This window comes from Siphateles boraxobius, unplaced genomic scaffold (genome assembly GCF_051911475.1).
Source record: "Siphateles boraxobius isolate OS27281-9 unplaced genomic scaffold, OSU_SipBor_1 1, whole genome shotgun sequence".
NCBI classification, from domain to species: Eukaryota; Metazoa; Chordata; class Actinopteri; order Cypriniformes; family Leuciscidae; genus Siphateles; species Siphateles boraxobius.
In genome coordinates this window covers 3162877-3176135 of record NW_027508699.1, presented here as the reverse complement: position 1 = coordinate 3176135, position 13259 = coordinate 3162877, and the positions used below count along the sequence as shown (strand labels likewise).

At 38.7% G+C, this 13259-nt stretch overlaps 1 protein-coding gene across 2 annotated transcripts; it reads left to right on the top strand.

The window, feature by feature from the left end:
- Positions 1–580: 580 nt before the first annotated feature.
- Positions 581–10998, top strand: LOC143751194 (uncharacterized). 2 transcript variants are annotated; one of them, XM_077243928.1, is made up of 3 exons: positions 647–875; positions 8154–8254; positions 8507–10998. In XM_077243928.1, the coding sequence occupies exons 1-3, from the start codon at positions 734–736 to the stop codon at positions 9305–9307; spliced, it is 1044 nt and encodes a 347-aa protein (XP_077100043.1). In that variant the 5' UTR covers positions 647–733; the 3' UTR covers positions 9308–10998. The 2 variants fall into 2 exon arrangements, with proteins under 2 accessions (XP_077100040.1, XP_077100043.1); XM_077243925.1 differs by having other exon boundaries at positions 581–875; positions 8154–10998.
- Positions 10999–13259: the final 2261 nt, after the last annotated feature.

Here is a 13259-nt window from a genome sequence, read left to right as displayed (position 1 = left end):
TTTTACTGGAATTCAAAGCTGGATGATATAAACTGGAAAAAAACATGGCTTTTACCTCATAAATTTTGCATTTCCAACAAGGTAAAAGAAGTTCACTTTAAAATCTTACATAAAATTTATCCTATAAATTCTATAATATCCAAATATATGGATGTTGATAGCTCCTGTTCCTTTTGTGGACGCGCTGATGAAACTTTTGCTTTTTATATATATATAATTTTTTTTATACTTATATATTTGTGATATAAGAAATGTCTTAATTCCTTGAATTTTGTTTTTGTGTAAGTATCTGACTTTTTTTGTAATTTATAATAAATTTCAATAAAAAATAAAATAAAAATAAAAACCCTACTGCAGGAGCTTTCCGTTTAACCTGAAGAGGGCAGCACTCAGACGTGTTTATTTGAAAATTAAAACACTTTATACCCAAATGTCAAAAAATGTACTCGAATCAATGAACAGCATTTATGAAGCTCCATTCTTACAAATAATTAACTACAAAAAAGTTGTTTTAGTGTTTAGTTACCCTTTAAGAAGTATGTTTCTTTCCTTCTACATCAACGCTTCACACGTCCTCCGTCCCAGTGGGGGGCGGAAATGGGCCAAAGCTGGTTTTCCAACCGCCATTAAATTCGAAAGAAGAAGTAGAGGAAGAAGAAGAAGAGGAGGAGGAGTAGAGGAAGCTTCAATAATGCAGCGATTCGCATCGTCTTAAACTTGAAAAAGACTCAAAATGAGCGCGGAGAACACCGGGTTTAACAACTCAAATATGTGTGATAATATTGTAATGATGGAGTATATTAAAGTAGAGATTGTGGACATGAGTGATCCAGAACAATGCAGCGTGAAAGATGAAGATACTGATGAGCAAAGAGGTTGGTGTCTGTTTTCATCAAATCATCACACGCTTCTTTACATTTCTCGGCAGTAGTAAGAAGATCTGAGGTGCTGTTGTTAAATACACTCAGGTCAGGGGTGTTACTTGTGCTGGAGATCTACTTTCTTGCAGAGTTCAGCTCCTCCCCTTATTAAATACACCTGGACCAGCTAACCTAGATCTTCAGGAACACCTGATAATTATATATATTTAATTTATATGTATAATATATAAGTCGTGCCAACACTACATCCAAAATATAAAAAATGAGATGTTGTTGCAAGAGCAACAGTAAGTTATTGTGATGAAAGAATGAGGCACGTGATTTTTCCTTTTTTAATTGACATGCACTGTCTGATAAATCATTTATAATAAGTACTGCAATAGGCCTATTTAATTAGAAAAAATATCATAATTTATGTTGAATGCATGATGTCTTTAAGTTGTCTGAATAAGACAGAATAATCATATAAACATAATAATAGAATAAAACAATAATATAGTAACAAGATATAATGTATCCCTTTCCCAGTACTACTACTCTGGGTTTTTTTTTTAAATAAACAAAATGCACACAATTATTATTGAACAAATGTTTTGAATCTTCTTTTCAGTTACTTTTGTGTTTTAAGGCACAATAATAGAACAAATGAAAAATATTCCCTTTCATTACACTTCTCTGCCATAGTCTATAAACAAAGTACACACACTTGTTGGTGGAAAAACTAAATAAATAAAGTGCAAAAAACTAAATAATAATAGATAAACTACTACAAACCTGTATAATTCTTAATCTTTTGTTTTTAACCCCAAAGCCCTCCTGTGTCCAAGGAAATGTTCCCTGAGACCCCTTTTATACCCTGTGACCCAGTTACTACTGAGTTAAAAGGGTTTTGTTCAGAAATAATAACGTTTACATTTTTCCCTTTTTGTTGCACTTCTCTGTCCTGCCTTCGAGAAAATTCTTCCTCAGGGACAGATGATACAGGGGAATGTTGGCTCATTCATTTTCCCCCAAAGTACTGGGTCTCGTCCTCTGAAACGACGTGGGAATGTGCTGACATCTCAGCTGCCAAATCGGTACTGAAATATGAAAAATGTGACGCTTGTGGGGAATCGTAAACACCTCTGATTGGCCATTGTGTTCACGTGCTCATCGGATATGTCTGTGATCGGCTACAATGATCAGCGCTTCAAAAACATGTTGTAAATATACATCAATGACGCTCTTTACAGAGCACTTACACCGATAACACACGGAGCGTTTGAAAGCAGGCGTGCATTGGCGGACCGGTCCACTGCTTGTTCTTTTTAAACGCTCCAGCTTCTTTTTTTTAAAATGCTTTTTTAAACACTTCCGTGCGTTGATAATTGTAGCCAATCACAGGCATGTCTGATGAACGCAATGGCCAATCAGAGGTGTCTACGAGAGGCTAGCGGATAGTCAGGAGATGTTTGTCGTATGTGACAAAAAATGTTTTGGCCTAAAAAACGCGTGACATCGCTTTGAGCACCTTTAATTGATTTAGTGACTATCGCGACAGGCCTAATCCAGATTAATAACAGCTAGCCGTGAGCCGTGGCTAACAGCTGGCAAGCTTCCAGCTGAGCCACTTAGCTAGCTAACAACTCGCTACCTACTCAGAGCAAACTACCACCAAAATCATACATTTGAATTTCTTTTATAATACCAACATTTCCCATGATTAAATATAAATCCTTGGTGGCCAGGTGCCGCACTTTTACGTCTTTTACCCATCCAACAACAGCATATTGATACGCGTCTGTACTCTTGAAAGCCTTCAAGCGATCCCCACTGTATGGGGAGGGGTTACACACAAGATAAATATATATATATCATGGAAGGCAAATTGGGGCAAGTCTGGGGCAGATAATAAAGGACAAAAGAAAACTGGGGGTAAAAAATAAGGATCGGAGCCTAAAACTAAAATTTTATCCATGTATCCCTGTCTTTCTCTCTCATTCAAATGGGTGGTTTGGGCGGCCATACCGGGCGAGATCGGTCGTCAATATGGCGGCGTTCTATTTCTAGTGACGTAGGTGGCATCTATGAATAGCCTATAACACGCTCTCACATGTTTATTTTTTAGCATTTTTGGGAGGAGTAAAATTTACATATGTGGTTTCAACAACCAGATGCATTTGCACTTGTCCAGTTTCGTCTGGAATGCGGTCCAGACCTCCTCCTGAAGTGGTTTGAGCGATCGGGTTCAAATCCGTCTCGGATGCGTTTCGGGGGGCATTTACACCTGGTCTTTTCACGATCAGATAGCTATCCGATCACAGAAAACGCATGAAGTGGTCAGGTGTAAACAGCCAGTGACTGAAAGTACTTGGTGAGATAATGAAATGTTAGTATTGGATGTCTGTTATGGCACGTTCATTTGTGGAATATGCAGTGAACGTAGCCAAAGCTACAGCGCAGTAAGTGTATCGTTAGCTACCCGCAAATTAGCCCAGTGCATAACAACAGTCGTTGATTGCTAAACAGAAATTCCTGCCAGATGGAGTGTCATACAAGTAGCCGACTGTAAGGTTGAGGATGGCCTTATGCAATATTTACACTGCTCTATTCATGTAGATAAATGTATATGTCTTGGCAATTAAATACTTTTTTTTTTTTCAATTAATGTTTTTTCAATTAATGTAGGCTATTTATCAGGCAGGAGCCTGTGCACTGTCAGAGTCTTCTGGGTTAAAATTGAATTACAGGTTGCTGTTGCACTCTCAGATTTTGAGTCCCAAAACCAAGGCCTGTAAAATATTTTTATTATTTTTAATATATTTTTAATAGTTTTACAGCCTGAAAATCATATTATCTGGGAAGCACATTAATATAATGAAAAGTATTATTGACAGGAATGATCTACTTAGTGATACATTTTGAAAAATAAAACTTGTGATTTGCTTAAATATCTGATCCTTCTGCTATTACGATATATATTACTGATATATCACTGTTTATAGCATTATCTTTTTTAATGTGATAAAAACACTAAATAATAATTTTTACTATGTATTTGGTAGGGGTGTCACGATTCTCCAAATCCTCGATTCGATTACATTTTCGATTCTAAGGTCACGGTTCGATTCGATTCTCGATTTTTACTTCTTTTTTTTTTAAGCACAGGTTGCTGTTGCTCCTAAAAAGCTGAAATCAGTTCATCGCGATCTCACACATCTCTGTTATTATCAGTGAAGCTGACTGCACAATGACTCTTTCATAATATATAGCCTACACTTTGTTTGTTATAATTAGAGGATTTGCCAGCTTACAGAATTCAGCACTGAACAAAAAGTCCGTTTTGAGCGGTGAGGAGAGTCTCTTAAATGCTTCTTATTGGTCATTGCGTTCAAGAAATCAACACATATTATGTCTGTGATTGGCTAAATCGCTTAACGCTGCAAAACATGTTATAAATAGAATCTCTAGCCTGTAAATCGTTTCTATTTTGTTTTAGTTGTTCTTGTTGCTTTTCTGCAACAGATAAATACAAATTTATTAGTTTTTATATGTTTAATTCACAGATATTTCTAGTTTGCGGGAGTCCCGCGAATCTTTTTATTCTCCCGCACACACAGAGTGAGTGCATTAGCGCCCGCGCTCGCACTCGGCCATCAAATCTAGTCCCGCACCGCACTCTATTGCGTTGGGAGTGCACGTTTGTAGATCAAGAGCCCGGCCCGAGGGTAGAGGATAGTGACGGGAAATATCGTCCCGGGTCAGGCCAAGTTCGGGCTCGGGGCATAGAATCTAAGTCAGAGGAATCACAGCGCGCCATGATGAGTCGTTCATTGCCTCTGTCACGCGACAAATGAACAAAAGAAGTAATTATTATCAAGTAATTATTAATGTTCCCTGTAAATTATTTTTGACTGCATTATAATGATTTCTTAATTCAGAATATGATCAAGATTGCGTAGGTGGATGTGTTCGGGGAATTTGCCTGTTAAAAGTATAACATTTAAAGCCCCTGAAATGACTAGAAAAAAGATTAGTTAATTTTGATGAACGAGACTGAACAATAGAGTCAGTAAAACGATCCGAACTTTCCATCACGGGCGCGACATGAGGGCGTGGCAGTATCGACGATTCCATTTTTTATTTCGATTTTTGAGATTGTGAATTAATTTCAATCGATTTCGATTTAAAATCGAAATCGTGACACCCTTAGTATTTGTTATGTAATTTAGGGTGGCGTAAGGTGCTGGAATTTTTTTTTAAATGGACCTTGAAAGTGCTTGAAAAGTGCTAGAATTTGACCTTGGAAAAGGTGTACGAACCCTGTATAATGCTGGTAAGTGTAGCTACCTGGATATTCTGTGCCTCTCTGAAGCTGAAATGACAGTGATTTTGTTCTCGGTGCCGGGGGTCTGTCTGAAGGATTTCCCTCTTCTTTTTTTTCTTCTTTTTTTAGCTCAGAGTTTGCTTTTTCATGTGTTTTGAATTGTTTATATGAATTAGTGGTGTTGCCACGGTAGCGAATTGCTTTTCTACATGCATCACAGGTCACAGTGTTTTCATTCACGGCATTGAAATGACTCCACACAACGCTCCTCTTTTTTTCTGTCATGATACCAACCGTATATATACCTATGATGCCTGTGAAACTGATGTGAAAGAAGAGGTGTATGAGAAATCATTCATAACTACACAATTCTAAGCTTCAGTAGTAAATAAATAAAAACAGTTGTCAAAAAATAACTTCGTATCTATATTTTTATTTGAGGATCGATCCTTTCGATACAACATCAGTATCGATACTTCAGGATCGATCCGCTCAACCCTATTGGGAAAAGGTGGATGTATCGAAATTAGAGGTCGACCGATATGGGTTTTTTCAGGCCGATGCCGATCTTTTGAAATCCGGGTTGGCTGATGGCCGATAAATGCTGTCCTGAAACATGTATTTTTGTTTTGTTTGTTGACGGACAAAGCCAAATGGACATAACCTAATTATCACAAAAAAGGGGGAAAAAAATGTAGGCCATATGGACAAAATGTAATGATTTGATAATATAGCCTAGTAATAGCTATAAATTATAACAATAACGTATTTCACTAGTAAATTGCTGTTGAACGACAAAAACAACCACCAAATGGAACATTTTTATTTTACAATAACTTAAAATGCACCATAATGCACTGTCTGTTGTTCTTCAGACAACGACAGCTGCACTGCTTAACGTCCCGCTGTTGGACCCTCATATCTACAGTAAAATACAATCACACTTTACACTGTTTGGCCAGCAATTTAACCATGTTTAATCCAGCTACTAGCTAACGGTATGTTAAAGTTAGCTGCTGACTAGCGTCTCGTGCAGCGAAGAAATGTTTCTGTTATTCTAACGTCCGTTTTCGGAGCATCCAAGAGAAGCACTGGCATAACAGTAGCACCGAAATGAAGCACAGAAATCTGCGTTGATATTCGGTCCGGTAGATAACAGTCGTTTAGCAAAGCAAAGCCAGTCCGTCACTAGCATTGAGTGACAACCCTCTCAAATTTAAGACACACAAACAGAACAAATAAAAGTCTCAGATTCACTGTCTTTAATTGCAAAATTCTTGCTTACTTATTGTGACATGATAGAAACCCTTCTGCTGTGATAATGCAACTTCAACTACGCTATCAATATAGGGATGACGAAAACTAAAAATTTTCTTGACCGACCACCGAGCCTCATTAGCCGGTTGAAACCGGTTAACCGATTAGTTTAAAAAATATGCCACGCTATTTGAAATAACAGCCATTTCGAGCCGCGCCTGCAATTTCGCAACTCTGTCGCATCTCTCTCTGCCTCCCGCTCTCACACACACACACACACACACACACACACACACACACACACACACACACACACACACACACACACACACACACACACACTCACACACACACTGCCCCGGCACCGCGCTTCCACTCACGTCACTTTTTTAAAATCCCCTACAGCGCGAAACATGAGTCCCGCAAACGCGAGGCCGAGGAGCTTGTATGTAATCAGAGGACAAATGGCTCCTTAGTTTCGAAATGGTTTGGGTACAAGGTGATCGCGTTGAAAATAAAGGCGTTGGTCTAGCGTTAGAAGCTTATTTGAAACATTGCAGCGGCTCATTTAAGAAAATGACAGCTCCGAAGAGACTCCGCTTAGTTTGAGGTAACGTTAGTGCTAACAATAATAAAGAAAGATGATGATCATCATCACCTTATCTGTTACCACTGAAATGTAGATGTAATGTATTACTACTGTATTTAAGCACTGTATCACACAAGTTGCAACTTACTGTATCATTCTTTTTGGTGAAATGGTCCCACACACTACTTTTCTTTGCATGCTTCATCCTGTCGTCTGCCCTTGCTCTAACCTCGAGTGTTTTAGCCTGTAGCCTTTACTTTTCGCAAACCTTGTGAGAGCGCGAACCCAAACGCTGTGACCCCGCGCCAAATGTTTTTATTGGTTTATTAAGTACAAACAGGCGAGTTATGAAAAATTGAGCGTGAGGGATTTGTTCACTTCACACAAAAATATCTTCGAATAAGATGGCTAACTGTAGTAGCGTTTAGTCCACTGTCTATAATAGCCTAATTTAGAGATCACTTTTTTTTTTTAACCGACTACCGACAACTTTGATCGGTTAACGTTGAGACGGTCAACCATCGGTCAAACGGTCATCGGTTAGCATCCCTATATCAATATCCAAAGTAGCGGAACGTCATGTTTTTTCTCGAAGTTGGCAGTAAAATATCAAAAGTTTTTAATTAAATATAAAGGAGTTATAAGAATTGAATCCTTGCCGTTGTCTCCAAGAAACTTAGCTCCTTCCTTAGACTGGATCCTTGCTCCAAGAAACTTAGCTCCTTCCTTAGACTGGATGAGGTCTGCTGCTCACTCTGCTGGAAAATGACTCTAGCGGCAGTGTGCGTCGAACACGTGTTCCACAACAACAACAACACTCGGCTGCCGACAGATGCGCCTGCCTAATAATCGGCTTGATATACTTGGATATTGGCCGATGCCGATTATGTTAAAAATTGCAAAAAATCTATAATCAAAATGTAATGATATCCTCAAAGTTTTCAGATCTCTGGACCTTTATTAGATCAATATCAGACAAGTGACCAAAAAGACAGAAGGTTGTAAAAGATAGAGGAAACGTGTAACTGTTTGTCGCATGATTTGTGTGTGGCATGATGTGACATGTTGACTTCTGTTGTTTACATTTGCCCCCCTTTTGTTTTTACTATGTCCATTTTAGTCCTGGTGGAGGTGAAAGAGGAAAGTCAAGAACTGACTGAAGTGGAGTGGAAATATCAGCATCAGGAACCTCATTTCATAAGTGGAGAAAATAAAGGTAACCTTAACGATCACATCAGAATTCACACCGCAGAGAAGCCGTACACATGCCACGAGTGTGCAAAGAGTTTCACATGTAAGAAACAGCTCAGTGATCACATGAGGGTTCACACCGTGGAGAAGCCGTTCGTGTGCCGTTACTGTGATAAGGGTTTCAGTCACAACGGACACCTTAAGGATCACATTAGATGTCATACCGGAGAACGGCCTTACCGATGTGACCAGTGCGGCAAGAGCTTCACTCAAAGAGGACACCTTACCGATCACCTCAGAATTCACACCGCAGAGAAGCCGTTCAAATGCCTGCAGTGTGGGAAAAGTTTCATACAAAAGGGCCATTTAAAGAGTCACCTGAGAGTTCACACCGGAGAGAAGCCGTTCACCTGTCAGCAGTGCGGGAAGAGCTTCACAAATCAAGGAAACCTCATGAGTCACACCAAACTACACTCTGGAGAGAAGCTACACCACTGCTCTCAGTGTGGCAAGAGCTTCTCCGGGGCAGCGCTTCTCAAGAAACACCTGCTGTATCACTTCGGAGAAAGGCCCTTCAGCTGTGAGCAGTGCAGCCAGACTTTTTTCTTTGCATCGCAGCTAAAGAGACACCTGAAAGTTCACGCGAATGAGCGGCCCTACACCTGTTCTTTCTGTGACAAGAGCTTTGTATGGTTGCACAATTTAAAAGACCACTACAAAACTCACACCGGTATGAAAGATCATGTGTGCTTTGAGTGTGGGAAGGCCTTTAGCAGAGCCAACTACCTGGAGCAACACCAAAACACTCATACTGGAATATCACCGTACAAGTGTTCGTACTGCGATAAGAGTTTTAAAGTTTCGGGATCCCTGAAAGCACATGAAAGAATCCATACGGGAGAGAATCTGTTTCACTGCCTGACGTGTGGGAAGAGCTTCACTCATTCAGGACACATGAAAGACCACGAGAGGGTTCATACCGGAGAGAAACCCTACAAATGCCCGCAGTGTGGCAAGTGTTTCGCCACATCAAGTAATCTACAGATGCATAAAAAACAGCATTGTCCAAAGTTGTTACAGTGAGCAAAGGTCATACTCAGGTCCAAACACTTCCATGTTTCGATAAAAAAATTTTTTAGGGCCCTGTGATTTCTGTGATGCGAAAAACATGGAGAGAATCTGGGAATCAAGTTATAAAAATGAAATTTATCATATAACATGGAATGTCTAAGCATTTGGCAAATTTTGGGTGAATAAATCAGAAGTATTGCTGTACACTTCAACAAATCGCCAGTGTCTGTGAATATCGAATCACAAAAAGACTGCTATTGAAATCTGCATGTTCCGCGCCTCAGTTTCATGAACTACACAGTTACAACACATTTTCTTGAAAATATATATATATTTTAAAATGTTAAATGGTTAAAGCTGGAGCATCATGAATCCAATTTTCCAAACTGTGTTTTTGTCTTATCCTGAGTCACTACGGTACACCTATAATAAGTGTTTATACTGGGACTATTTTAGACTGGTCCAGTACCCGCATGACTCGTCATAGACTTAAACAGAGAGAAGTAGATCCGGCTACAATGTTCGCTTGCAGTTCTGTTTATTAACCACTAGAGCGCCAAAAGTTACGGACTGCAGCTTTAAAGTCTTATGAATTTAATTGATTAGACATGCTTGTTTATTATTACAATTTATTAAACCCATTTATCATTAATTTATTTTAAAACTGTAAGAGTTATTAAGAAAGCTCTACTGAATCAGGTTGCGTAGTCCATGTAAATTTATTATTTATTTACTTTTTTTTTATTTTTTTTTATTTACTAAATTATTAAATTGGTAAAGTTTTATGTATTCAATTGATTAGACATGCTTTTTTGATTATTAATTTAACCATTAAAGCGGAATCCAGGTATTAATGAATTTTGGGGAAATAGAATTTTGGAAAGAATTAAAAGGATTTCATAGGACCCTTAAAATGTGTTTTTTGTTAACCTTTTAATAGATTGTAGTTAGGGTTTACCCAAAAATGAAAATGATCCCATAATTCACTCAACCTCAAGCCATCCTAGGTGTAAATGATTCTCTTCTATTAGTCTATATAAAAAATTATCCTGGCTCTTCCAAGCTTTATAATGGGAGTGAATAGTAACTGATATTTTGAAGCCCAAAAAAGCTCATCCATCCTAAAAGTAATCCGTAAGACTCTGATTGTTTTTGCCTGAAAGAAATGTATACCTATGGCTTGAGGGCGATTAAATTATGGGATAATTTTTGGGTGAACTATCCCTTTGAGTTTAGTTTTCTGACTTCAATTAATTAGACATGATTAATAGAATGCAATTTAACCATTCAAATAAATAAATACAAAATTCAGAAAAATTTAAATGGGGGGGAAAACTGAAATTGTGAAAAAAATAATTGAATTTGTGAAAAAATTACTGATTTTACAGGGTTCTAGGTTTTGTTTGTCTTTCAGTAAAATGTTTTTTTTTATTTTTATGATTTCTGATGAAGTGTACAATACTCTTATCCGGGTCCATTGTTCTCAATTTCATGTTTTTATGATAAAAATAGGGAACGTTTCACTGTGACAAGCTTTGCACATTACTGCTACCATTTGAAGCATTTCTCCTCATAACCACTGCTGTGTGTGAATCAGACCTCGTGTTCATGGACTTTTCGTTTATCAACCTTGCTTTTTTTTTTACACTGAATTCTGATTTACTTTACTGCCTCTTTAATAAACTGATGCATATGATTTCCTATACATGTCCTGGTGTTGATATGAGTCAGGAGTGTCCAGTCCTGCTGCAGCTGATGCAAGTTCAGTTAGTCGAGCTAGTGAATCTGCATGGCTATAACATAAAGGTGAGAAAAGACTATTAAAAATATAATGCAGCAACAAAATCTAAACATTTTGAAAATAGAAATAAAAATCAACCCAAAGTGCTAAAATTTGAAGAATCACCATGATGAAGATTATTTTAATAATAATAAACAGTTAAAGGTTCTAGGTATATTCTCACTTAACATTGACCAATCAGAATTCTTGCAACCCTGTTGGCAAGTTATTTGAAAAACTAATAGATGGATCTTTATTTTTCCAACTAGAACTGCACAGATAATATTGCTTTACTAATTAACCACAACCTTTGTGTCTGTTTTTCCTCATATGCTAGACAACAAAGGCCCCTATTTAGTCTTATTATGCCACAGTCTGAAACGACAGGATATGGTGTATGACTTTATACAATATACTTTAAGCAAATGTAGATGTACAGTATTTGTAGGTTCATGTGGAAGTGAAGGGGAATAAGAAATCAACTTTTCTTTAGCCTGCATTGTAACTGGACTAAATATTCAAATATCACAGATCTGATATATAAAATGACATGATGGGTGGGTGGATGGGTGGGTGGATGGATGGATGGATGGATGGGTGGATGGATAGGTGGGTGGGTTGATGGATGGATGGATGGATGGGTGGGTGGGTTGATGGATGGATGGATGGGTGGGTGTAAGGATGGGTGGGTGGATGGATGGATGTGTGGGTGTTGGGTGGGTGGGTTGGTGGATGGGTGGATGGATGGATAGGTGGGTGGGTTGATTGATGGATGGATGGGTGGGTGGGTTGATGGATGGATGGATGGATGGATGGATAGGTGGGTGGGTTGATGGATGGATGGGTGGGTGGGTGGGTTGATGGATGGATGGATGGATGGATGGATGGATAGGTGGGTGGGTTGATGGATGGATGGGTGGGTGGGTTGATGGATGGATGGATGGGTGGGTGGGTGGGTGTAAGGATGGGTGGGTGGATGGATGGATGTGTGGGTGTTGGGTGGGTGGGTTGGTGGATGGGTGGATGGATGGAGGGATGGGTGGGTGGAGTTGGATGGGTGTGTGGATGGATGGGCGGGTGGATGGATGGGTTGATGAATGGGTTGATGGATGGGTGGGAGGGAAGAATTGTGGATCGATTCGGAGATTTTCAGAATAGATTCTGAGCTTAGTTTTTAATTCTTAACATACAATTGTTTTAATTTAATTTAGATTACCCTAGTAAGCCATATATTGCTGTAAACTACTGTTATAAGCAATATGAATCATTTCATAAACTTACCCCGCTGGCCACCTCGCATATTTCTCTTGATTTTGCAATGACCTTGCATGACACAATACCATGAAATATGCCAGTTTTTCCAGGCACAGAATAAAGTTTGTGATGATACCAGTTACGTTTAACAGTCACATAAGGATAATAAGCTATTCATTGTGGAGTGTGCATGGTGAAGAGAAAAAAAACTTCTAACCTTAGAAAAAAAACTTTTGGTGATATCTTCGGATAGGAGATGCGTCCGTTGTTCAAATTATTTTTGAACAACGCAAGTTATTTAAGGTGTCTCAAATGCACACGTCTCAACTGTACACAGTCTACCCTACAAACCAGTGGGTCAGCGGGCGAAATAAGCCAGCCAGGCCACCGTTTCCCCCGCTGCTCCTGAATTCTACATTTAGCACACACTGTTAGACCTTGCCAGGTTTTTTTTTAAAGCAACACTGTGGAAAATGGTATGATATTGTCAGAATTTGGCCTTTTTAGCAACGGTTAACAGTGCAGTTATTAACATTAAAAACGGGCACTTCAGATGAAAAATTTTGTCCTGTGTTTCATCTTTTAAACTTCTCCTCAACGTGCATGCAGTGTAAATAAAACGGTTGCAGCAATGAAATGATAGTAAAGTTAGTCCACGGCCACACCCACTGGTGGTACCGGCCCATGGCGCAAAATTACAAGACGAAAAATAGAAAATCGGTTAGATTTCATTTATTCAAATGTTTGTTTCTGAAGTCACAATTTAGCACAAGTAAAAATGAAAAAAGGGAGAAAAGGCAACTATCCATTAATAATGTAACTGGAAAAACAAGAAAAATGAAAGTCTGGTTTCAATTTAGAATTTTTGCATTTGCATTGTATGGTCTGAAAATTTAATTGTGAAGCGTTACACGGACCAGTGGAGATCCT